General features: G+C 36.5%; 1 protein-coding gene across 14 annotated transcripts in view; it reads left to right on the top strand.

Moving 5' to 3' along the window:
• Herc1 (HECT and RLD domain containing E3 ubiquitin protein ligase family member 1) overlaps positions 1 to 27,250 on the top strand; it is a 218,121-nt gene that overhangs the window by 162,688 nt on the left and 28,183 nt on the right. For 11 of the 14 annotated variants that reach the window (XR_012445504.1, XM_074066147.1, XM_074066154.1 and 8 more), the window contains 18 exons: positions 1,879 to 1,995; positions 2,927 to 3,158; positions 4,357 to 4,481; positions 5,487 to 5,707; positions 6,627 to 6,899; positions 7,930 to 7,978; positions 8,652 to 8,852; positions 9,726 to 9,900; positions 12,347 to 12,617; positions 12,745 to 12,958; positions 13,804 to 14,060; positions 14,797 to 14,924; positions 15,550 to 15,677; positions 16,442 to 16,642; positions 23,807 to 23,937; positions 24,763 to 24,962; positions 25,145 to 25,250; positions 26,963 to 27,109. Coding sequence is in view for 13 of the 14 variants with exons in the window: in XM_074066147.1 (XP_073922248.1) it covers positions 1,879 to 1,995; positions 2,927 to 3,158; positions 4,357 to 4,481; positions 5,487 to 5,707; positions 6,627 to 6,899; positions 7,930 to 7,978; positions 8,652 to 8,852; positions 9,726 to 9,900; positions 12,347 to 12,617; positions 12,745 to 12,958; positions 13,804 to 14,060; positions 14,797 to 14,924; positions 15,550 to 15,677; positions 16,442 to 16,642; positions 23,807 to 23,937; positions 24,763 to 24,962; positions 25,145 to 25,250; positions 26,963 to 27,109 (3,176 nt within the window). In the remaining variant the exon portion in view is untranslated. The remainder of the gene's footprint in view (positions 1 to 1,878; positions 1,996 to 2,926; positions 3,159 to 4,356; positions 4,482 to 5,486; positions 5,708 to 6,626; positions 6,900 to 7,929; positions 7,979 to 8,651; positions 8,853 to 9,725; positions 9,901 to 12,346; positions 12,618 to 12,744; positions 12,959 to 13,803; positions 14,061 to 14,796; positions 14,925 to 15,549; positions 15,678 to 16,441; positions 16,643 to 23,806; positions 23,938 to 24,762; positions 24,963 to 25,144; positions 25,251 to 26,962; positions 27,110 to 27,250) is intronic. The other 3 variants (XM_074066158.1, XM_074066153.1, XM_074066149.1) reach the window with 2 other exon arrangements.

The raw sequence follows: 27,250 nt of genomic DNA, 5'->3' as shown, positions 1-27,250 counted from the left end.
CTACTAAAAGGAACCCAAATCTCTTGGGAGAAATGATGAGCCTAAAATAACTTGTACTAAGAGAATAAGCACTTACCTAAAGGATATAGAAATGGCTGGAAGGGACTGCACTTGACTGCTTCTGAGAAGTTTGGGGCATCAAAATAAGTAATCATAATAATAACAGATAATACTCATGAATACAATATATAAGCTCATACTTTTTTTTTCTTATGGAAAAAGGAGAAGCCTTGTCCTGGAGTGGAATATCAACTGATGAATCAAAAAGGGATGATGGCCAGGCACAGCAACTCAAATCTGTAATCCTAGCTACTTAGGAGGTAGAGATTGGGAGAATCGAGCTTCCAGGCCAGGCAAAAAGTCCTCGAGATCCCCCATCTCAACCAATGCCTGGAAGTAGTGGTGTGTGCTTGTCATCCTCAGCTACATGGGAAAGCATAAATAGGAAGATCATACTACAGGCCAGCCCAGGCATAAAGCAAGACCCTATCTCAAAAACAACCAGCAAAAAAACCAAAAGGGCTGGTGGAGTGGCTCAAGTGGTATAACGCCTGTCTACCAAGCACAAAGCCCTGGGTTCAATCCTCAGTACTGCCAAAAAAAAAAAAAGATAGAATTAGAAAATCATCATAGAAATAATTCAGCCATTAAATATAAATGGATGCTTGTAAGTGAAACTTTGATGAGGAATGGGATGTTAACATATTATTATGATACTTCCACATGAATATTTATTAGTTCCAAAGGAAGAAAAAAAAGAGTAACCTTATAGTGGAGAAATATGGCAGATACCACCTAACTCAAGTGAGCAAACTTAATATCACCAGTAATGGGACAAATTGAAATTGTGTATCATCTAATAGAATGTAATGAGAAGGACCAGGTACACCTGTAATCCCAGGTACTTGGGAGGTAGAGATCAGGAGGATTGCAGTTCAAAGCCAGCCCAAAGTTATTGAGACAGCTGTCTAAACAAATAAGCCAGGTATAGTGGTACACATCTGTAGTACTGGCTATGCAGGAGGCATAGGTATGAGGATTGTGGTCTCAGGGTGGTCCTAGACAAAAATGTAAGACTCTATCCAAAAAAATAACTAAAGTGAAAAACGACTGAGGATGTGGCTCAAGTGGTAGCAAGCAGGAGTTCAAAACCCTAGTGCTACAAAAGAGAGAATATTCATTGAGAAGAAGGCAGTGTCACTTTTTGTGATACTCCTGCTTAAAAGCATAATCCGAATGTAATCATGAGGAAACATCAGAGAAACCCAAACTAGGGATATTGTACAAAAACATTGGCCCATAATCTTCAAAGTATCAAAGCAGCTGAAGGAAATCAACTTGATAGCCAAGTAAAATGCAAAGATGATCCTGGATTGGATCATTTTCTGTAAAGAGCATCCTTAGGGAATTTGGTGAAAGTAGAACAGTCTGGATTACATGATGGCACTCAGTTCCCTAACTCTGCTGGCTGTGTTGTGGTTATACTGGAGAATATCCTTATTTGTTGAAGTTGCTATTAATATGTTAAGGGGAGATGAAGTATCTGCTGCTTATCTACAGTAGTTCAGGAGAAAATGAGATATTTGTACTATTCTTATAAATTTTTCATAAATGGGAAATGATGCAAAATAAGAAAATTTTAAAGAAATTTTCAGCAGGTTAATTTATATTACTAATAGGCTTACCTGTATGAAAACTCTTATATTGCTACAATAAGTTTAGTCACATTTGGTCATATATTTAGCATAGTTTTAGTAGAGGAAATTATATTAAATTTGGATAGTACTAGCAAACTGGATAACTGTGGGTACTGTGAGTACACTTTACCCATGGTATGTAGTGACACTTAGGCCCATGCTTCTCTTTCTTTTGCCTCAGCCCTGTCAGACCCAAGCAGCAGACTTTCAACTTCTCCTCCTCCTCCAGCAATTGCAGTCCCCCTGCTGGAAATGGGGTTCTCTCTTCGGCAGATTGCCAAAGCCATGGAGGCTACAGGTAGGATAAATTTTTTTATATTAGTATCTGTAGATTTGAGAAGTCCTATTTTACTGAAGGCAACATGTTTTTTTTTCTTTTATTATTCATATGTGCATACAAGGCTTGGGTCATTTCTCCCCCCTGCCCCCACCCCTTCCCTTACCACCCACTCCGCCCCCTCCCTCTCCCGCCCACCCCCTCAATACCCAGCAGAAACTATTTTGCCCTTATCTCTAATTTTGTTGTAGAGAGAGTATAAGCAATAATAGGAAGGAACAAGGGTTTTTGCTGGTTGAGATAAGGATAGCTATACAGGGCATTGACTCACATTGATTTCCTGTGCGTGGGTGTTACCTTCTAGGTTAATTCTTTTTGATCTAACCTTTTCTCTAGTTCCTGGTTCCCTTTTCTTATTGGCCTCAGTTGCTTTTAAGTTATCTGCTTTAGTTTCTCTGTGTTAAGGGCAACAAATGCTAGCTAATTTTTTAGGTGTCTTACCTATCCTCACCCCTCCCTTGTGTGCTCTCGCTTTTATCATGTGCTCATAGTCCAATCCCCTTGTTGTGTTTGCCCTTGATCTAATGTCCACATATGAGGGAGAACATACGATTTTTGGTCTTTTGGGCCAGGCTAACCTCACTCAGAATGATGTTCTCCAATCACCAGCGAATGATAACATTTCGTTCTTCTTCATGGCTGCATAAAATTCCATTGTGTATAGATACCACATTTTCTTAATCCATTCGTCAGTAGTGGGGCATCTTGGCTGTTTCCATAACCTGGTTATTGTGAATAGAGGCAACATGTTTTTAAGAGGTCATTAAACTCAGTAAGATTTTTAACACCAGATCAGTTACAGGGGCATCAGAAAAACCACTCTTAAATTGATATTATAAAAACCTAATTACTTCATTCAGATTCAGTATCACACATTTTTCCCTGTGTTCAGGTGCTCGAGGAGAGGCTGATGCCCAGAATATCACTGTTCTTGCTATGTGGATGATAGAGCACCCTGGGCATGAGGATGAGGAAGAGCCCCAGCCAGGCAGCACATCAGACACCAGGCATGGAGCAACAGTTCTGGGCAGTGGTGGAAAGTCAAATGATCCCTGTTATTTACAGTCACCAGGAGATATACCGTCAGCTGATGCTGCTGAAATGGAGGAAGGGTTTAGTGAAAGGTAAAATTACAGTTTTTTTATTTCTATTCCAATGGTGCCTCCAAAGCACCATTTATTTCCCTTTGTGGTGTGTAAAGTTATTAACTATAGGACTATGAAAAGATGGGCATTTTAGTCATAATCTTAGCTTTCTGTGAGGGATAAAACTGAGATGACACATTTTGATATGAATGGATGTTTTTTTGGACAGAAATAAATTCTTAAATTTTATGTAAAATTTAGATGAAAAAAAGGGAACTGAAAATTAGAATTTATTCTATTTTAATATAAAATAAATATGCTGATAAAACAATTTCATAAGTGATAATAGAATGTTTATGTTAATATTAGAAATTGATTTACTTAATGCATTTGATAGAAATTGACTTTTCTGTCTTCATGTAATTATATTTACGGTTTCTTCTATAGTTTTTAATATTTAGTATAATATGTCCCTTTTTTAAATTGTAAAAAGAATTCTGAGATTATGCTTACCTAAAATAAGGTATAATAAAAGTCTAAAATTCTCCCTAAAACCTTTTCGTTCTCATCACTTGTTATGAATTAGATCTTTATTTTTCTTTTAACCACAGAGTCCTATGGTTATCAAGACTTGTATCTTATGTAACATGTAGACTTTTCTAACAAGCTTATAATTTATTTTGAAATGGCAGTTTTTCCTAGGCAAGGATTCCCAGTCATTTCAAATTTTATGTATATAATCATTTAGGATTTAGTTAAGGTCATGTTTGATAATTTGAAATTTTTTTCTTTTTTTTAGGGATTGAACCCAGAGCCTCACATGTGCTAAACAAATGCTCTACCACTGAGCCGCATTCCTATCCCTGATCTCATTTGAATTTGAAAATGAATTAAGCATCATTTCACTGTTGGCAGAATTAAAAATAAGATAAAATTGTTGCTCAGGGCACAGTATATGATATATTCTTAATTTAGGAGCTTTACAAAGGACAAAAGATCTGTTTCAAAGTTTTATAGGCTGAGGATAGAGCTCAGTGGTAGATGAATGGTGCTTCAATATGCAAGAGACCTGGGTTAAATCCCCAGCAAACTCCACCCCTCCTCAAAAAAAAGTTTTATGAAAAATTTGGGGTAGAAGGGGGAGTAGTACCACAAGCAAGCTTGCATATTTGCATATTTGCTTTCTTTTTATGATGGCTTTCAAAAATTTGTGTTGCTTTTAAACTTGCATTTGTAGCCCTGACAATCTGGATCATACAGAGAATGCAGCTTCTGGAAGTGGCCCACCAACTAGAGGTCGCTCAACAGTAACAAGAAGGCACAAGTTTGATTTAGCAGCTCGCACATTGCTAGCAAGAGCAGGTAATTATATGTTTCACATCCTAATTTTAGTGAAAGATTCTATTTTAAAATCAATGTAAAAGCAACATTAAAGAAGATGCCAACTAAAGAATATGTAAACTGATAAACTGATGATAATGAGTACTCAGCCCTTCCACATCAGCAGAACAACTATTTGCATATAACTCTCTACACATTTACATAATTTTACTTAATCAAAATCACAACATACATTCATAGGTTTTTAAGATCCCTCTGGATGCAAAAGGCTATATTGGCCACATGTAGGTTTTAAGAAGTTTTGAAACTGCTCCCTCTGCCTCAATCAGTTACAGTTTAAAAAGTGATGATACATGTTTAATATTTAGCATCAAGTGGTGAGAAGAATCTGGAAAAGACATTGTACCTAAAACAAAGTAGGTACTGGTTTTTCCGTTGTACTTTATGACCCTAGATAAACAAAAATAAATGGTGTCAATACATTAGTAAATTCTTCTGGGATTATATTTTGGCATGTGAAATACAGGTTGTATGGAATGTATTTTCCAATCAAGAAACTGGAATATGTGATTTGTCCAGTCAAAATTTGGCCATTGAAATATTAGAACATAAGAGATGATTCAGTTGTTTATGGGAATAGTGAGAAAGGAATTGAGATTGCCACATAAAATATAAGTGTTTACCATAAAATGAAGGTGAACTGATTTTTTAAAAATAAACCTGAAAGAGTAATAACAGCTAACATTTATTGAGTGTTTTTTCTACATAGCTAACATTATAAAGAATTTTGCATGTCCATCTTATTTAAACTTGTCAGTAGATCATGCATGAGATATGAGTGCTATTATCTCCATTTTATAGGAGAGGAAACAAACATGATAGGTATAATTCAAAGTTTGTGGTCTAGGATCCAAGAAACCAGCTGAGATAAGTTCTTGTGTGCATGTATGCCAGTTAAGATCTGGAAAAATATTCAGGATTATTTTATTCATGCAAATAAAATGCTTTTTTTTGTTTTGTTCTGAGCGGGGTTATACCGCTCTGTGCAGGCCCACAGGAATCAAAGTCGGAGAGAAGGAGTATCTTTACAGCAAGACCCAGGGGCGTTGTATGACTTTAATTTAGATGAGGAATTGGAAATTGATCTTGATGATGAAGCAATGGAAGCTATGTTTGGACAAGACCTGACCAGTGAAAATGATATTCTGGGAATGTGGATCCCAGAGGTACTGGATTGGCCTACCTGGGTGTGTGTGACTGCAGCGGGGGCTGCTCTGACTTATTTTCCTGCCCCGCTATTCTTCCAGCTTACTAACAGCAGCCTTGATAGAGTTGAAATCTCTAAAAAAGCTATCGTCTTTAATGCTTGAGGTTGCTTTGATAGCTTCAGACTCATAAGAAAAAGTCTTGTTGCTTTCTGTGTGCAATTTACTGCTTCCTTCCATACTAGATAAATAGAGCCATATTGTGGTAATATTTCTATGTGATGTCAAAGATAGATTTCCAAATTGGCATCAGGCCCCAGTAGATGCTGCTGACTTATGTAATATGGATGCTGTGTTCACGTTGCTATCTGAATGCATGCTCTTCTCCTTCATAGGTTCCATTTAAACACTAATGCCTCATTCTGGGAACTACTGCCCACCCAGATTTTGTAAATACCTCCATCCAGGGACAGGGTACCTAGGGTTTGTATGTATACATTGTTTAGCATTATGTTTTTATAGTAGGGAGACTGTAAAAATGCTCATAGATGTAAGTTTTATGGAGAATCCACCAAGTTAATAAGATAAACGGATCCTAATGACTTTTCTCAGAAATTCAGGAAATAGATGTGCATTTTATGACCAGATAAAAAGAAGTTATTTTCACTAGAGAATATTTTTTAATTGGTTTGATCAGACAAATTATTTTGTTAATTCGTTTATCAGGATAATCATTTACTTATATTTTAACTTATGGGAATGAGTGAGGGTATAGAACATCTTGAGGTTGCATGGTGTGAATTCTGATTTGAAAGAAAATTTTTCTGTAGCAGTAACAACCATCTTGCAATATTCTAAGATGTTTAAGCCCAGTAGTTAGTGTAATATCACAAATAATCTGCATACCTCTTGATTTTATGTTAAACTGACTAATAATTTGATATGAAATTGTTTTGTGCAGCATGTCTGTGAGTCTGAAGACAGGGAAGAAGTGGTAGTGTGTGAACTGTGTGAGTGCAGTGTTGTCAGCTTCAATCAGCACATGAAGAGAAACCACCCAGGATGCGGGCGCAGTGCAAACCGCCAGGGCTATCGTAGCAATGGCTCTTATGTGGATGGCTGGTTCGGCGGTGAATGTGGGAGTGGAAATCCATACTACCTACTCTGTGGCAGCTGTAGGGAGAAGTACTTAGCACTGAAGACCAAATCCAAGACAACAAATTCTGAAAGGTACCTTGAAATTGTGTAGATATCCAGACCCTTTGAATGAGAACATCTCATACCTTAAAATGTGGAAACTATGTTTATTTTCCATGCGAGGAGGTTGAGGAATTCATGTTCTCAGCAGATCTGGGAACCTTTCAGGGTCTATTGAGAGTCCAGGCATAAAGGCATGGTGGTAGGTCCTTTACTGGAGTTTGATTGTGTTAACCTTCGACAGGATGGCAAGTTGTAGTCTAAACCCTTGCCTTAACCTTTAGGAGACATATGGTAAAATTTTTAATTGACATTTACCACCATATTTCTGGCATCTCAAAACCTTTATCTTAGGCTGAGTGCAGTGGCTTATACCTATAATTCTGGCCTCTCAGGAGGCAGAGATTGGGAGGATCAAAGTTTGAGACCAATCTAGGCAAAAAGTTAGTGAGACCCCTGTCTCAGCAAACAAGCTGGGTGTGGTGGTTCAGTTCCATAATCTTAATTACTTGGGAGGCATAGGTTAGAAGATCACAATCCAAGCCAGCCCAGGCAAAAAGTGTGAGACTCTCTCTAAAAAAATGACTAAAGCAAAAGGGCTGGGATATGGCTCAAGTGGTAGAGTGTTTGCATAGCAAGTGCAAGTCCCTGAGTTCAAATCGTAGTACCCTCCCCAAAAAAGACCTTTTTTTTTTTTAAATAGACTGTTCTATTTAAATGAGTTTCCATGAAAATATTTCTTTACATCCTTATTCTCTAATGAGTAAGATTTTTTGCCCTTATTGTCAACTATTTAATCTTTAAGGTTTTGTGGAATAGAGTTTGATTAAAAGAGTTGTAGGTGACCAGAAATTTCCCCAGTTGCTTAGTAAAATGGTCATTGATTTATAAGCATGTGTGTACATACATCTAGCAGTTTTTATTACATTTATCCCATAACATGAAACACTTTAATTTTGTCCTGCTTTATTAATGAACTCTTAAAATATTCTAATGACTTAATTTGCATTTTGGGTACTAACTGTTTTATATAAAAACACAATGTTCTTCATGTTTGGTGCAGGTACAAGGGACAAGCTCCAGATCTAATTGGCAAGCAGGACAGTGTGTACGAAGGTAGTTGTTTGTTTTCAGAGCTTTATTTTATGTGTATTTTTATATATACTCCTTGCTTAACATCTGTTACTAAAATTTACCATCATGTGTGTTTGTATTTATGTATATATTAACTTGAACTTTCCCTAAAAAAAATTCAAGATAGTTTGATAGCAACAGCCCCAGTTTGGAAGTGAAAGGAAAAAGGACCTAAGTTCAAATGCAGAATGTTAATTTCTGTTTGGCATATTTCTTTTCAAACTAAGAATAAGATACGCATTTTAAATTTTCATCTTAATTGTGGGAAGTAAAAAATAAAAAAAGTTGAGCATTAATTTTTCTGGAGCACTCATTTTCTTGAAGTAACTCATTTCCTAATGATTGTGGTCAGGGTTAAGAACTGTGACCACACAACAAGAAAGTTTGTCAGTTATGAAGCCTCCATGATCATCTGTACCATTTCCTATTGCTTTCAGTGGATTGTGTTATACTGGCTTCCTTTTCCTTTAGAGTCCAGTCTCATTATGCTTCAGGAATGTAGTTTGGTCAGGTTACCAGGAGATGGTACCATAGTTCATTTTGTGGGAACTGGACTTTAAATCCATCCACATTGTAGCTGTATCTTACAATAACCTTTGTTGGCAGAACTATGTCATGTTTATATTTACATGCCATACATTTATTTAAATTTCAGAAGACTGGGACATGTTAGATGTTGATGAAGATGAAAAGCTAACAGGTGAAGAAGAATTTGAATTGCTTTCTGGACCACTCGGTTTAAATGACAGGCGAATTGTACCAGAACCAGTTCAATTCCCTGACAGCGACCCACTGGGAGCATCAGTAGCAATGGTCACAGCTACCAACAGTATGGAAGAGACTTTGATGCAAATAGGTAAACTGAAATGCTAATTTGTATTGACTTTATCATGTATTTTAATTTGTTTCCTAGAGAGTTAAGTAGGAAGAGTGCTGGTTTAACATTGTCTCTCCCTATCAAGTCTCTTTAATCATTTGTTTTAACATTTTAAAAGTATATATAATAATGGTATTATAATTTGATTTTCTGTATTTATGAAGTATTGAAGTGATTAAAAAGGATTTAGAATATATGAGGAAAGATTTTTTTTTTTTAATTGTACTGAGGTTTGAACTCAGGACCTACACCTGGAGCCACTCCACCAGCCCTTTTTTGTGATGGATTTGTTAGATAGGTCTCATGAATTGTTTGCCCAGGCTGGCTTTGAACCACAATCCTCCTGATTTCTGCCTCCTGAGTAGCTAGGATTACAGGTGTGAGCCACTGCCCCTGGCTATGAGTAAAGATTTTTAAAACATGATACGAACATTCTGTAACTAAAAATTATTGTGCAGTTTTTTTCCTTTGGGTGAGAGAGTGATAATTTTGTAGGCAATATAAAATAAAGATTTGAGACAATTGGTGACTTAAATCTTTGTGTGTACTCAAAGCATATTTTAAAAACTATCTTTCCTTATATATTAACATCAGTAGAAGTGACACATGAACAAAATGAGCAAAAACGAAAATGTATTTAATAGAAAATTTCTCCTATAATAGGTTGTTAACTTGAAAATATCTAAGTTTTTCTTAAGGAATTTTCTACTAGTTCTAGATGAGCAAAATACATTGGTTTATTATATTTTCTTGCATGCAGGAACCTGTGTAAAATAAGAAAATGTTTCAGCAGTCCAGATCCTTTTTTTTTTCCTTACTTTGTGGAGAATTAAACACAATTCTATTTTCTAGGTTGCCATGGTTCTGTAGAAAAGAGTTCCTCTGGAAGAATAACATTGGGAGAACAGGCAGCAGCCCTCGCAAACCCTCATGACCGGGTGGTGGCTCTCAGGAGAGTGACTGCTGCTGCACAGGTTCTTCTAGCTCGAACCATGGTCATGAGAGCCCTGTCTCTTCTCTCAGTCAGGTAAGTGTTATTTTGTGTCAAATGATGCTGACTTAGTTTCTGGTATATATTAGAAAGGTGTCTGATGTAATGTGGGAGGGCAAGATAGAATTTTTTTTTTGGTGGTACTGGGGTTTAAATTCAGGGCCTCACACTTGATATGCAGGCATTCTACTGCTTGAGCTATTCCACCAGCCCTGAGGTAGAATTCTCAAACTTGACTATATACTGCTGGTTGAAAGATGTTAGACATAGTCATCAATACATAAATTTTCTATTTTAATGCAGTCCACTTTACCAGTCTTTTTTCTTTATTATGGATACCCTTTGTGACTTGCTTAAGAAAAATCTCCCTGTCCCAAGATCAAGAATAAGTTCTTGTATGTCTGTTATCGTCTAGAAACTTCATTGATTTACCTTTCACATTTAAATCTTAGAGGAATTTTGGAATTATTTGGTTTATATAGTGTGCTGTTGGGACCAAGACCTATTTTCTCGTTTCCTATATGGATGAACCACCTCACACTGCCCTGGTTACTGAAAAGATCATTTCCTCATTGTTCTGAAGGGTATACCACTGTCACAAATCAAACTGTAAATCAAATGTAAAAAGACACTGGGCCTGGTAATGCATGCCTGTAATTCTAGCACTCAGGAGGCTGAGACAAGAGGATCTTGAGTTTGAGGCCAGCCAGAGGACAGTAAAGATTGGTCCTTTGTTATGTTCTGTTTTTTAACAGGGCTGCTATGTAATGCGTGGTTAGCCTCCCAAGTACTGGTATTATAGGCCTGAACCACTGGGCAGGCACCACTGGCCTGGCTTGAGACGCTCTCAAAAAATGTTAAGAATAAGAATAATAAAAAAGAAAAAAACAAACCACAGAATGGGAGATAATATTAGCAATGCATACAACCAACAATATGTAAAGAATTCCTATAAATCATAAGATAAAGACAGATATCTAATTCCAAAGAAAAATCGGCAAAACTTTAAGAAATGCTTCACAAAAAAGAGCATCTTCAAATGGCTATTAAATATTAAAAGATGGCCAACCTCTTATGAGAATTGAAAATTAAAACCCAATGATACACTATTATGCATCCACTAGAATGGCTAAAATCGAAAAGATTTGGAAAGGGTAGTGAACATAGGCTATGAAATACCTAAAACTCCCATACACTGCTGTTAAGAAAATAAATTGGTACAACTGCTTTGGAAAACTGTTCTGTAGCAAGTGAAGTTGAACATGAACATACTCTGTGGCCCAGAATTCCACTTCTGGGTACCAAAAGCAAGAGCATTCATGACATAATAGCCTCGTGCTAGAAACCATCTGATTTGTCATCGGTATGGATAAATGGATTATGGTAGGTTTAATTTATATGCCAATGAAAATAAACTATTAATGCAACCACATGGATGAAGCTTATAAACTTAATGCTGAGCAAAAGAAGCCAGTCACAAAAAGAGTACATACTTTATTATTCAATTTATATAAAGATGAAAAATTGACAAAGCTAATTTATGACTTTAGAAGTCAGGCAGTGGTTACTTTTGAGGGCATTGTGACTGAGAAGAGCCCAAAGCAGGCTTCTGAGGTGTTGGTTGTGTTCTGTTTCTTGATCTGGAGGGTAGTTACTTGGGGAAGTTCAGGTTGTGAAAATACATGTTTTGTGAATGTTCCTATATGTTATACTGTAGTAATTCAGTGATACTTTATATATGCACTAATATTTGTTAAAATGACACAAAGTTTAGAGAACGGTTTCTAGCTTGCATAGTGGTGTTGTTTAGTTGTACTGGAGTTTGGACTCAAGGTCTCATGCTTGTAGGCAGGTACTCTACTTCTTGAGCCATGCTGCCAGACTTTTTTTACTTTAGCTATTTTTCAGGTAGTATCTCCCATTTTTTCCTGGGACTGACCTCAGACTTCATTCCTCCTACCTACAGCCTCATGACTAGCTGGGACCACAGGCGTGTATCACCTTGCCTGGCTTATTGTTTGAGATGGGATCTGGCAAACTTCATCTTCCAAGTAGCTGGGATCACAGGTGTGTGCCACCTTGCCCAGCTTATTGGCTGAGATGGAGTCTCACTAACTTTTTGGCTGGACTGGCCTTGAACCATGATCCTCCCAAACTCCACCTCTTGAGTAGCTGGGATTATAGGGGTGAGCCATTGCTCACCTTTGTTTTTTGCTTTTTAGAGGCATGGTCTCACGATGTAGCTTACTCTGGCCTTGAACTTGAGATCCTCCTGCTCCAGCCTTTGGAGTGCTAGGATTACAGGCATGTACCACCATGCCTGGCTTCCCGTGTTTTTGATATCTATTAGGATGTAAATAACTAGTGATGGAACACAGCTTTCATTTATTTTGGTTGTTGATGCTGTGGATGGAAGAGTGGATTTCGAATAGTCCCTCATGAAATCTATTTATCTATCTGAAATGTCTTTCTTTCCTGGCAGTGGTTCCAGTTGTAGCCTGGCTGCTGGTCTTGAGTCTCTGGGGCTAACAGATATCCGAACGCTGGTCCGGTTAATGTGCTTGGCTGCAGCAGGAAGAGCTGGCCTCTCCACCAGCCCTTCTGCCACAGTAAGCTCCTCAGAACGTTCACGAGGTGGTCACAGCAAGGCCAGCAAGCCCATTTCTTGCCTGGCCTATCTGAGCACAGCAGTGGGATGTCTGGCATCAAACACTCCTAGTGCTGCAAAACTGCTGGTGCAGTTGTGTACACAGGTAATCTAGCTTTGGTGTGTTCCCATTGCGTTGCTTATTCCTCCTTGAAGGACCTTTTTAAATAAATTCTTTTTGTTCCAGAATTATATGTAAAAATTAAACCTGTTTGTTCCCATTTCCTCTTCAGAACTTGATTGCTGCTGCAACAGGTGTAAATCTAACCACTGTCGATGATCCAATTCAGCGAAAGTTTTTACCCAGCTTTCTCCGAGGAATAGCTGAAGAGAATAAGCTTGTAACCTCTCCAAACTTTGTTGTAACACAGGCCCTTGTGGCATTACTAGCAGACAAAGGAGCCAAACTGAGACCTAATTATGATAAGTCAGAAGTAGAAAAAAAAGGTAGGTTTCATACTATTTAAAGACAGTCTTCTAATCAACTTGATTTATGCTTTAAACGATGTGTTTTTGCATTTGTTGTATGTGATAAATTACATAACATGTAAACTTAAGGTTAAAACATAAAAGAACTATGTTTTTCACTCTGTATGGAAACAGCTGTTAGAAAATGTACCAAATTAGTATAGTTATAGAGTATAGTTTCAGTCACCATAGATAATAATCCTGTTTGAGTAATAAAATTTAGATAAACGTAGTGTTATAAGAAGATACCACTTTGAAAGGATTACTTAATCATGACTGTCTACCCTTCTTTTTATTAAGACCATTTAGCCAAGAGAGATGGGCTTTTGGATCCATCAGTCAGGTTGTTTGACAGGTTGTGTGTTAAGATCCTCTTTTTTTTTTTCCCCCTCCCCCCTTTTTTGGTACTGGGGATTGAACCTAGAGTCTTGTGATGCTAAGCACATGCCCTACCACTGACGTGTTTAGTCAAGATCCTCTTTGAACAGCAAAAGCAAAACCAATATTCTTAAGGGCATTCTTTCTTTGCCTGGGCCTTAAAATTATTTCTGCTATATACCCAGGGTACTGAATCCTTAGAGCAAAGAATATTTATTGATGTATAATGAAATGTTCATTTGCAGTGAGTCATATTTATTATAGAATTTGATGTGAGATGAATGCTTTGTATCTTGTGTATCTATTGATTTATCTATATATTTTTCTTAGTAAAACAATTGCTTGCAAAAGTACTAATTCTTAAAAAGAAATGGGTTAACCCATTTTTGTTTGTTCATCACCACCAGCTCTTACCTGGGCATCATTTCATTGTTTTGTTTAAGCAGGTTTAATTGCCCAATTGTATGCCCATCCTTCCTATGATCCTTCTGCTGTAGGCCCTCTGGAGCTGGCTAATGCCCTGGCAGCCTGCTGCCTCTCCTCCAGGCTGTCCTCACAGCATAGGCAATGGGCTGCTCAACAACTCGTGTGCACTCTTGCTGCACATGACCGTGATAACCAAACTGCTCCACAAACACTCGCTGATATGGGAGGAGATCTCAGAAAATGCTCCTTTATCAAACTGGAGGCTCATCAGAACAGAGTATGTATTTTGAATATAAAGTGTGTTAATCACCTATAAAAGATAAAATAGTCTCTGAGCACCTCAGAGTTTAGCCTCAGTGTCTCTTGTATCTGTCTCCCTCTGTGTCTCTTCTTTCTGCTTGTTTGTCTCTTTCTCTCCCTTCTTCTCCCTACCCCACACACAATTAATAGTATTTGCCTGGTAGTTAGCAACTCTACTTTCTTTCTATACTTCATTACTATAATAGTGTGCAAATTGGAGAATAAGAAGAGAAATGAGAAAAAATTGCTTCACTAAAGATGAAGACTTATCTATACTAAAGGAAAAGTAATTGGCCTATTTTAATGTAACCCACTGGGCCTCTGGAATAGTGATAAGTATATTTAGGAAGTGAAGACTGAACTGTATTACTTAACCAACTTTAAAATCACTAGTTTGTGTTATTTTATAGAACATATGAAAAATATTTGTGTTTTATTGAATTAAGTAAGCATTTTGTCAAGATCTTAGTAGGTCTCAGGTAATTCAAATGAGTTTGAGCATAGTACTTTAAAGCTATTCTTCAAATAGGAATATGGCAAGCCATTTAGAAAAAAATGAGACTGCATATTTGAACTATAAGATAGACAGACACTTTTCTTTTATGGTTTAATGGTTATTTTTTTTAATTTGATATTACTTTTTCAAATGATAAAATCATTTGAATCAAAACTTACTTGAATATTGCCGTATTTATCTTTTTTAATTTTTCTAGGTAATGACATGTGTTTGGTGTAATAAAAAAGGTCTCTTGGCTACAAGTGGTAATGATGGCACCATTCGGGTGTGGAATGTTACCAAGAAACAATATTCACTACAACAGACCTGTGTGTTCAACAGATTGTGAGTACTGATACCACCTGTGTAAAATTAAAGAGAATCCTAAACCTGCCTCATCTTGGTTGTGTAAATGTAGTTAATTTGTCACTAAAGTTTTAAAGACTTTTCTTTTAGAATAGTGTTACTATATCTCCAATGTGTATTTTTATCTTTTGAGGATAGCAATTCAGGAAATGTAATTTTAAACTATCTAAATTTAGAACAGTAGGTTAATTTTTCATCAGTCTTTAAAGGTTATTTAGGAATTAGGGTAATTACATTGCTTCTGAATCAGAATGTTACATTTTAAAATAATGACCAGTTATAGGACTTCCCTAGAGATTAAACAGAAATCAGTGTGCTCTGAATAAAAATCATGTGTACAACCTATACAAATTTTGAATGTCTTTGCTGACAAATTATGTGCTAGTTAAATGAGGAAGGGTGCAAGTATCATTCTCTTGTAATTCCATATTTTTCACATGATGACAAATACTAGCAAAGGTGTGATTGTCAAACACTACTAAGAAAGCTTTTGAAATGAAAATCTACTATAATATACCCTAGTCTATACAAAACCCTTATTTTAAGGTTTGATATTTAGTTTACTTTTGGGTAATGAATTCCATTCATGTCTGTTACATTATAGGGAAGGAGATGCCGAAGAAAGCCTTGGGTCACCCAGCGATCCAAGTTTTTCACCTGTTTCTTGGAGTATCAGTGGCAAATATCTAGCTGGGGCTTTGGAAAAGATGGTGAATATTTGGCAAGTTAATGGTAAGACTCTTGTAAAGACTAATAAATTGTTGAAAGTACTTTTTAAGCCTTTCTTTTAGCTTTCTAAATCCAAGTAGTGATTTTTCTTTATCTTGAAATTAATGAGCTATTCAACAATTGTAAAAATCAATGGCACAGTATGGTTTAAAATTAGAGGAAATGCTCATTTCCTGACTTTTCTTTCTAGAAGTTTCAACTAAGCTAGTAGTAGTAAACTAAAAACTCTTTTCATGTACCACTAAGGGTTTGGGGAGAAGTATTAGTAGTCGTCACTGAATTTTGAGTTGTGTAGTCTTTTGAATCACTGGAAATATTTCTGTTCTTCATGTTTATTTCAGAGATATTAATTCTTGTTGACTTATACTTCTCTGGAAAAGAAAAAATTATTGTACTTGGGGCTTTTTAGTATTTTTGTTCACTTTTATATATTCGAGGAATAGTTAGCCTTAGCTGTAGGTAAATTACTTGTATTAATTGGGTTTTCAGTAATTATTAGGAAAGGACTATGTGCTTGATTTGTCACTAAATTTTTTCCTTTATGTCCTTTTCTATAAAACTACCATTTTGTCTTACTAATAATTACAGAAAAGCTTAACCTGATGATGATGTATGTGTATATAAATAAAGGATCCTGTCTTCACCGACTTACTGATTAGTAGGCTATTATGGAATGGGAGACTGCATTGAATGTATTAATAAATTTAGTAGTGATTTTGTTTTTAAAGAACTCAATAACAATTCGTTTATATTTTCTTCCTCTGTAGGAGGAAAAGGATTAGTAGATATTCAGCCTCACTGGGTATCTGCTCTTGCTTGGCCAGAAGAGGGTCCAGCTACAGCTTGGTCTGGAGAATCCCCAGAGTTACTGTTGGTGGGGCGGATGGATGGATCTCTAGGACTGATTGAAGTTGTTGATGTGTCCACCATGCACCGTCGAGAACTGGAACACTGCTATCGAAAGGATGGTAAATGACTGCATTCGGGTCTAGTTAAGAGAGTATCTTGTAAAACCAAATATACCAAGAGTTTTTTGGCTCTTGGTTTTATTTTTTTTTTTTACATTCTTTTTTTTTTTTTTTCATTTTTCTTTTATTATTCATATGTGCATACAAGGCTTGGGTCATTTCTCCCCCCTGCCCCCACCCCCTCCCTTACCACCCACTCCACCCCCTCCCGCTCCCCCCCTCAATACCCCACAGAAACTATTTTGCCCTTATCTCTAATTTTGTTGTAGAGAGAGTATAAGCAATAATAGGAAGGAACAAGGGTTTTTGCTAGTTGAGATAAGGATAGCTATACAGGGCATTGACTCACATTGATTTCCTGTGCGTGGGTGTTACCTTATAGGTTAATTCTTTTTGATCTAACCTTTTCTCTAGTTCCTGGTCCCCTTTTCCTATTGGCCTCAGTTGCTTTAATTTATCTGCTTTAGTTTCTCTGCATTAAGGACAACAAATGCTAGCTAGTTTTTTAGGTGTTTTACCTATCCTCACCCCTCCCTTGTGTGCTCTCGCTTTTATCCTGTGCTCATAGTCCAATCCACTTGTTGTGTTTGCCCTTGATCTAATGTCCACATATGAGGGAGAACATACGATTTTTGGTCTTTTGAGCCAGGCTAACCTCACTCAGAATGATGTTCTCCAATTCCATCCATTTACCAGCGAATGATAACATTTCGTTCTTCTTCATGGCTGCATAAAATTCCATTGTGTATAGATACCACATTTTCTTAATCCATTCGTCAGTGCTGGGGCATCTTGGCTGTTTCCATAACTTGGCTATTGTGAATAGTGCCGCAATAAACATGGATGTGCAGGTGCCTCTGGAGTAACAGTCTTTTGGGTATATCCCCAAGAGTGGTATTGCTGGATCAAATGGTAGATCGATGTCCAGCTTTTTAAGTAGCCTCCAAATTTTTTTCCAGAGTGGTTGTACTAGTCTACATTCCCACCAACAGTGTAAGAGGGTTCCTTTTTCCCCGCATCCTCGCCAACACCTGTTGTTGGTGGTGTTGCTGATGATGGCTATTCTAACAGGGGTGAGGTGGAATCTTAGTGTGGTTTTAATTTGCATTTCCTTTATTGCTAGAGATGGTGAGCATTTTTTCATGTGTTTTCTGGCCATTTGAATTTCTTCTTTTGAGAAAGTTCTGTTTAGTTCACATGCCCATTTCTTTATTGGTTCATTAGTTTTGGGAGAATTTAGTTTTTTAAGTTCCCTGTATATTCTGGTTATCAGTCCTTTGTCTGATGTATAATTGGCAAATATTTTCTCCCACTCTGTGGGTGTTCTCTTCAGTTTAGAGACCATTTCTTTTGATGAACAGAAGCTTTTTAGCTTTATGAGGTCCCATTTATCTATGCTATCTCTTAGTTGCTGTGCTGCTGGGGTTTCATTGAGAAAGTTCTTACCTATACCTACTAACTCCAGAGTATTTCCTACTCTTTCCTGTATCAACTTAAGAGTTTGGGGTCTGATATTAAGATCCTTGATCCATTTTGAGTTAATCTTGGTATAGGGTGATATACATGGATCTAGTTTCAGTTTTTTACAGACTGCTAACCAGTTTTCCCAGCAGTTTTTGTTGAAGAGGCTGCTATTTCTCCATCGTATAGTTTTAGCTCCTTTGTCAAAGATAAGTTGCTCATAATTGTGTGGCTTCATATCTGGATCCTCTATTCTGTTCCACTGGTCTTCATGTCTGTTTTTGTGCCAGTACCATGCTGTTTTTATTGTTATTGCTTTGTAATATAGTTTGAAGTCAGGTATTGTGATACCTCCTGCATTGTTCTTTTGACTGAGTATTGCCTTGGCTATTCGTGGCCTCTTGTGTTTCCATATAAATTTCACAGTAGATTTTTCAATCTCTTTAATGAATGTCATTGGAATTTTGATGGGAATTGCATTAAACATGTAGATTACTTTGGGGAGTATCGACATTTTTACTATGTTGATTCTACCGATCCATGAGCATGGGAGATCTCTCCACTTTCTATAGTCTTCCTCAATCTCTTTCTTCAGAAGTGTATAGTTTTCCTTGTAGAGGTCTTTCACATCTTTTGTTAGGTTTACACCTAGGTATTTGATTTTTTTTGAGGCTATTGTAAATGGAATTGTTTTCATACATTCTTTTTCCGTTTGCTCATTGTTAGTGTATAGAAATGCTAATGATTTTTCTATGTTGATTTTATATCCTGCTACCTTGCTATAGCTATTGATGATGTCTAGAAGCTTCTGAGTAGAGTTTTTTGGGTCTTTAAGGTATAGGATCATGTCGTCTGCAAATAGGGATATTTTGACAGTTTCTTTACCTATTTGTATTCCTTTTATTCCTTCTTCTTGCCTAATTGCTCTGGCTAGGAATTCCAGTACTCTGTTGAATAGGAGTGGAGATAGTGGGCATCCTTGTCTGGTTCCTGATTTTAGAGGGAATGGTTTTAATTTTTCTCCGTTAAGTATAATGCTGGCTGTAGGTTTATCATATATAGCTTTTATAATGTTGAGGAACTTTCCTTCTATTCCTAGTTTTCTTAGAGCTTTTATCATGAAATGATGTTGGATCTTATCAAAGGCTTTTTCTGCATCTATTGAGATGATCAAGTGGTTTTTGTCTTTGCTTCTGTTAATGTGGTTTATTACGTTTATTGATTTTCGTATGTTGAACCACCCCTGCATCCCTGGGATGAAGCCTACCTGGTCGTGGTGAATAATCTTTTTGATGTGTTGCTGAATTCGATTTGCCATTATTTTGTTGAGGATTTTTGCATCAATGTTCATTAAGGAGATTGGCCTATAGTTCTCCTTTTTGGAGGTGTCTTTGCCTGGTTTTGGGATAAGTGTAATACTGGCTTCATAAAATGTGTTTGGCAGTTTTCCTTCCCTTTCTATTTCACGGAACAGTTTAAGGAGTGTTGGTATCAGTTCTTCTTTAAAGGTCTGATAGAATTCAGCAGAGAATCCATCAGGTCCTGGACTTTTCTTTTTGGGGAGACTCTTGATTGCTGCTTCAACTTCATTTTGTGTTATAGGTCTATTCAGGTGATTAATTTCCTCTTGGTTCAGTTTTGGATGATCATATGTATCTAGAAATCTGTCCATTTCTTTTAGATTTTCAAATTTATTTGAATATAGGTTCTCAAAGTAGTCTGTGATGATTTCCTGGACTTCCATGGTGTTTGTTGTTATCTCCCCTTTTGCATTCCTGATTCTACTAATTTGGGTTTTTTCTCTCCTCATTTTAGTCAGGTTTGCCAGGGGTCTATCGATCTTGTTTATTTTTTCAAAGAACCAACTTTTTGTTTCATTAATTCTTTCTATGGTTTTTTTGGTTTCTATTTCGTTAATTTCAGCTCTTATTTTTATTATTTCTCTCCTTCTATTTGTTTTGGGATTTGCTTGTTCTTGTTTTTCTAGGAGTTTGAGATGTATCATTAGGTCATTGATTTGGGATCTTTCAATCTTTTTAATATATGCACTCATGGCTATAAACTTTCCTCTCAAGACTGCCTTAGCTGTGTCCCATAGGTTCCGGTAGGTTGTGTTTTCATTTTCATTGACTTCTAGGAACTTTTTAATTTCCTCTTTTATTGCATCGATGATCCATTCTTCATTAAGTAATGAGTTATTTAGTTTCCAGCTGTTTGCATGTTTTTTGTCTTTACTTTGGTTGTTGAGTTCTACTTTTACTGCATTGTGGTCAGATAGTATGCATGGTATTATTTCTATTTTCTTATATTTGCTGAGGCTTGCTTTGTGCCCTAGGATATGATCTATTTTGGAGAAGGTTCCATGGGCTGCTGAGAAGAATGTATATTGTGTAGAAGTTGGATGAAATGTTCTGTAGACATCTACTAGGTCCACTTGATCTATTGCATATTTTAGATCTTGGATTTCTTTATTGAGTTTTTGTTTGAATGACCTATCTATTGATGATAATGGAGTGTTAAAGTCTCCCACAACCACTGTGTTGGCGTTTATATATGCTTTTAGGTCTTTCAGGGTATGTTTGATGAAATTGGGTGCGTTGACATTGGGTGTGTACGGATTGATGATTATTATTTCCTTTTGGTCTATTTCCCCTTTTATTAGTATGGAATGTCCTTCTTTATCTCGTTTGATCAATGTAGGTTTGAAGTCTACTTTGTCAGAGATAAGTATTGCTACTCCTGCTTGTTTTCGGGGGTCATTGGCTTGGTAAATCTTCTTCCAGCCTTTCATCCTAAGCATATGCTTATTTCTGTCGGTGAGATGAGTCTCCTGTAAGCAACAAATTGTTGGATCTTCTTTTTTAATCCATTTTGTCAAACGGTGTCTTTTGATGGGTGAATTAAGTCCATTAACATTAAGTGTTAGTACTGATAGGTATGTGGTGATTCCTGCCATTTAGTTATCTTAGTTGTTTGAAGGTTTGATTGTGTGTACCTAACTTGATGTTACTCTCTACTGTCTTGCTTTTTCTTATCCTGTGGTTTGGTGCTGCCTGCCTTTTCATGGTTAAGTTGGGTGTCACTTTCTGTGTGCAGGATCCCTTGCAGAATCTTTTGTAATGGTGGCTTTGTGGTCACATATTGTTTTAGTTTCTGCTTATCATGGAAGACTTTTATTGCTCCATCTATTTTGAATGATAGCTTTGCTGGGTAGAGTATCCTGGGGTTGAAGTTATTTTCATTCAGTGCCCGGAAGATCTCACCCCACGCTCTTCTTGCTTTTAATGTTTCTGTTGAGAAGTCTGCTGTGATTTTGATGGGTTTACCTTTGTATGTTACTTGTTTTTTCTCTCTTGCAGCCTTCAATATTCTTTCCTTAGTTTCTGAACTTGTTGTTTTAATGATGATATGTCGTGGAGTAGTTCTATTTTGATCTGGTCTGTTTGGTGTCCTGGAGGCCTCTTGCATTTGTATGGGAATATCTTTCTCTAGATTTGGGAAATTTTCCGTTATTATTTTGTTGAATATATTACGCATTCCCTTCGCTTGCACCTCTTCTCCTTCTTCGATGCCCATGATTCTCAAGTTTGGTCTTTTGATGGAGTCAGTGAGTTCTTGCATTTTCTTTTCACAGGTCTTGAGTTGTTTAATTAATAGTTCTTCAGTTTTTCCTTTAATTACCATTTCATCTTCAAGTTCTGCGATTCTGTCTTCTGTTTGTTCTATTCTGCTGGATTGGCCTTCCGTTTTGTTTTGCAGTTCTGTTTCGTTCTTTTTTCTGAGGTTTTCCATATCCTGGCTGTTTTCTTCTTTATTGTTGTCTATTTTTGTCCTGAGTTCATTTATCCATTTATTCATTGTGTTCTCTCTTTCACTTTGGTGTTTATACAGTGCTTCTATGGTTTCCTTTATTTCTTCTTTTGCTTTTTCAAATTCTCTATTTTTATTGTCTTGGAATTTCTTGAGTGTCTCCTGTACATTTTGGTTGACCCTATCCAGTATCATCTCTATAAAATTCTCATTGAGTACTTGTTGGCTCTTGGTTTTAAAAATGCTGAGTGAATATTACTTTTGGCTTTGATTTCTAAATTTTCCACTTGGTGCTTTCGTTTTAATTACTGAACTGAAAAATATTTTTCTTCAACCTCTTACCACACCTCTCTGCCCAAATGAGGTGTAATAGTGTTATGTCAGTCATTCATCCTTGTGTAAATGACTTAGCATTTACATCAGGTTCCAAATCCTTCTTGAATGTTAGAACTGTCCAGGAGAAAAAAGCTAATAATCACTGGTAGAGATAAAAATCATTACCAAATGAGTAGAGTTGAGAACATGGGGAAAAGTGAGAGGCTGGATTCCTGCTCTTGACAAGAAATAATAGAAAGTCTGCTTACATTTACTTTCTCACTATGTGCCTTTCACTTGGTAGGCATCTTATTAGTAGTTTTTGTTAATTATTTGGAGGAAGTGGAATAATTTAAAGGTCATAGTGCCTGCTTACCTGGTGGTCTATTTGGGGTTTTCTTTTTTTTTAACTTAGTTTTTTGTTTTTGGTAGCACTGGGATTTGAACTCAGGGCCTCATGCTTATTAGGCAGGTGCTCTACCACTTGAGTCACTCCTCCAGTCCTTTTTTGTGTTGGTTATTTTTGAGATAGGGTCATGAACTATTTGCCCAGGGCTGGCTTTGAACCTTGATCCTCTTGATTTCTGACTCTTGAGTAGCTAGGATTATAGGCATGAGCCACTCGTGCCCAGCTTAACTTAGTTTTTTTAAATAAGTAATAACCTTTACTGGGTTCAAAAATTAAGTTTAGAGAGTTATAGAATAAGAAATTTTTCTCCCATTTAGTCTTTTTCCATTCCCCTATTTTTCCCAGATAGATACTGTGATTGTTTTTTGTTTTTTACCTGTTTTTCTTGTGTTTTAGCATTCCATATACTTAAAGAAGGAAAAATTAATGCAGATTATTAGGATAGATAGAGTATGGAAACACACTGAGTAGAGAATATTAAAGCAGAAGAAGGACTGGTAATTTTCTATGACTTGCATTATTTTGTTTCTCAATGTCATGGTAAATTCTTTCCAAAAAGAAATAGCCTGGAACAGTGACTTAAAATCAACCAGGGAATTCAATTTTGTTTCTTTTTCTCAATAACCACCTAAATGACCTGGGGTATGGCTCAAGTGGTAGAGCATTTGCCTAGCATATACAAAGCCCTGGAGTTTTTGTAGTACTAACAACAAAAAAAAAGAAAAAGAATGAAAAATTTAAAATGGGGTAGTGGCCAGGTGCTGGTGGGTCATGCCTATAATCTTAGCTGTTCGGGAGGCAGACAGAGATCAGGAAGATCGAGGTTTGAAGCTAGCCCAGGCAAATAGTTCATGAAACCCTATCTTTAAAATTCGCAACACATGAAAGAGTTGGCAGAGTGGCTTAAGTGGTGGAACACTTGCCTAGCAAGTATGAGGCTTTGAGTTCAAACCCCAGTACCACCAAAAAGAAGGGGGGGAGTAGTCTTTGTCACTTATAAATGACATTTTTAAAGTGGGTAACATGAAATAGAATCTCTGCTGTAAGCCTACATTTTGTGTAATGCAGTGGTGGCAGTAGCCACCACATTCATTCTAGTCTGTCTTTCAAGTCAGATCATAACAAATACATCTTCTTTCATTTTCTTTTGTCTTTTTTTGTCCTGTTAGTGTCTATTACTTGCATTGCTTGGTTCAGTGAAGACAGACCATTTGCAGTAGGATATTTTGATGGAAAATTATTAATGGGAACAAAGGAACCACTTGAGAAAGGAGGCATTGTTCTAATTGATGCACATAAGGTAAACACCTCTTCTTCAGATGGTTACTTTTCTTTGCTATTTATTGTGGTATTGCTTCATACCAGCATCTTTGAAATCTTTTTACATCTGTCATCTTTAAAATCTTTTTACATCTGTCACATAATTAATATTTTATTGCTACAAATAATGTTCGGACCATGTATATACATGGAAAAGTCTTTGTAAAAGAACCATCAAGCCATGAGAGAAGTAAAACCAAAACAATGAAATGGGAATACTCTGAAATTCCAGTTGTTCAAAGTGTCTCCATTAGTGATAGAAATTCCACTCATGAAGGTGGTTCCTTTACCTTAAACAGAGGTTCCCACTTCAGATGTACAAGGCCACCTAGGCAGGTAACAGAAATGCATGAAACTAGAAATTGGAGCATGTAGAAAGGTTTCATGACCATAGAAACACAAAACATGTTCTAGGTTTTCATAAACTTTTTTTATTGATTGTGAGAGGTGCTTTATGTTTTTTTTTTAAATTTCTTTGTCACACTGTAATGATTTACCAGTCAGTAAAAATGACTTAACAAATGCGTGTGTAAATGAAAGCTAGCATATCCTTTCAGAGTCAGAATTTCATAATTCATTCAACTTAATACTTATTGAGCATTGATTGTAACAAATACACAAAATGCAGACTATATTAACAGGTAGGTTGATCTAGTGATTAGGAATGAAATGGCAATATGTGGGACATAAAATTTTTATTTCAAAATAATTCAGTTATAGAAGTACAGGTTATGAATTATTGAATATAAAGTACTTATTTGTGAAGGTGCACTACTGATTTTTTTCCTCTCCCTACCATTTTAAGGATACTCTTGTCAGTATGAAATGGGACCCAACAGGTCATATTCTTATGACATGTGCCAAAGAAGAAAATGTGAAACTCTGGGGGCCCATTTCAGGATGCTGGCACTGTCTACATTCACTCTGTCATCCATCTATTGTAAATGGCATCGCTTGGTGCAGCCTTCCAGGAAAAGGATCCAAGTTGCAGTTACTCATGGCTACGTATGTTATAAATTTTTGTGTATGTCTTCATTTTTATATTAGTATAGACTATTATAAATGTGGTTTCTCAGTAGTCTTAAACCTTTTGTTAGCAGTTAATAATATCACCTGAGAGAAATAAACAGCAGTTTTCCAGTGTGAAACTTGGTATGTAATTTCCTTATGTGATCAATTTTTTACAGTGGTTGTCAGAGTGGCTTAGTATGTGTTTGGCGTATTCCACAAGATACCTCACAGACCAATGTGACTAGCTCAGAAGGATGGTGGGACCAGGAATCAAGTTGCCAGGTAATGTACTGGTGTTTTTGAAGCCCTTATTTGAAACATCAATAGTATATGTTATTAAAATAATTCTTTGGTTGGTGAAGGTACTCAATACCATACCCCAAAAGATAATATCCATTAGGGAAATATAAATAATTGTCATACTTTATGTGCTCTCTTGAATTTGCTTAACTTTTTATAAGTCAGAGACACCATAATTATTTGTTAAGGTACAATATTTAATGCTTATAGAGTGATGATCATTATGATGGTGATGAATAGAATTGATGCTACAAATAGACAAGTCCTAAATTAAATCTTTGGTACAGTGAAGTAGTCATAACACCATGGAATATTCCCATGAAAAGTATCTCCTACCAGTTTCAAAATTTTACCTATAAAGAATGAATCCTTTTTTGTAAACAAGAGTTATAAGTTTAATTACTTACAGAGTCATGTAGACAAGCAATATAAATTCATGAAGCTGGGAGTTGGAAGATGTGGAGAAAGTAAAAAGCAAAACAAAACAAAAAAGTACTAAGGAAGCACACATGCTTTATATAAAGAGCAAGCTGCCATAGAGCTGATTGTCACCCCCTAGAATTGAAAACCTATATTGTTAACAGAGTATGGGTCTAATTTTGCTTGTTTCTTTTTTAGGGGTGGTATTGAGCTTTGAACTCAGGGACCCCAACTGCTAGGCAAGGGCTCTACCCCCACCCTTTTTACTATAGTGTATTTTTCAGATAGGGGCTCCTACTTTTGCCCGTGGCTGGCCTCAGACTACAATCCTCCTACCTCTGCCTCCTAGATAGCTGGGATTGTAATTGTGCACAGCCACACCTGGTTGTTATTTTTATATAAGCCCCAAACCTAGCATTTTAAGTAAAATCTCCCAATTTTAAATGCTGACACCTAACTTAAAATTCTTTAAGACACTGACTTGGCTAATCATACTGTATCTCTGAATTACCAGTTTGCAATCTCTGTTACTCTCTTTTTTGTCTGTAATAGAAAAACCCTTGGAAGAAGTACCCCGGATGTGGTCTTTGGGTGAATGACTACATATGATACTGTTGTCTCATAAATAGAAGGAAGAGGGAGCTTAAGGGTGGAGAGAAAGGTGAAGAGGGAGGGAAAAAGTAGCCAGTTTCATAACAGGAGAAAAATATCACAGCAGTGGGAACACTAAAGGTGAATCTGGTTTGCTCTTTGTCCTAGTGAGTAGCTCTGTGGACTGGCCTTACCTGTCTCACTCCTTAAAACCCACAAAACAAATACGTTAATTAAACATATGTTATACATATAACCATCACCTAACAAAAAAGGAAACTATTTGTGTGGAACTATAACATACAATTCACAGGTGTTATGGGATAAAAATGAAGAGTACATAAAGCTAAAATTTTAAAACTAAACCACTGGCTAAAAAGTAGAAGTCTAAATTTTCCTATATCTAAGCGATATTGAAACTTTTAAATCATTTTTGCCAATTTGAGGAGCAGAAATCTAGTTTGGGAATGTATCAAAAAGGGTGAAACTCAGCTTTGTCAAAGGAGACCCAGGCTGATATTTTATTATTTATTCAGTTAGGCTCACTAACCTTTCTTAGAGGTGTTTCTGCCCCAACTCCCTGTTCAATACTACTGAAACGCAAAATTTCTGAGTGTGAATTGTAATTCTTAAACCTATAAATTGTTTAAATTTTTATGTATGATAAAAATGATGAATTGCAGGATGGATATAGGAAATCAACAGGAGCCAAATGTGTTTATCAGCTGCGGGGACACATTACTCCGGTTCGGACTGTGGCCTTCAGTTCAGATGGGTTGGCCCTGGTGTCTGGTGGACTTGGAGGGCTTATGAACATTTGGTCTTTAAGGGTAAGAATATAGCTCTTATTTTTATGATTAGGAATATTTTTACATAAACTTTAGAAATGAACCAATCCTAGGAATATTTTATATAATACTTATGTTTATTATATATGTTATATGTATAGTTATATAATATATACTTATCAC

Source organism: Castor canadensis, chromosome 2, assembly GCF_047511655.1.
Source record: "Castor canadensis chromosome 2, mCasCan1.hap1v2, whole genome shotgun sequence".
NCBI classification, from domain to species: Eukaryota; Metazoa; Chordata; class Mammalia; order Rodentia; family Castoridae; genus Castor; species Castor canadensis.
This window is presented reverse-complemented; position numbering and strand designations above follow the sequence as displayed.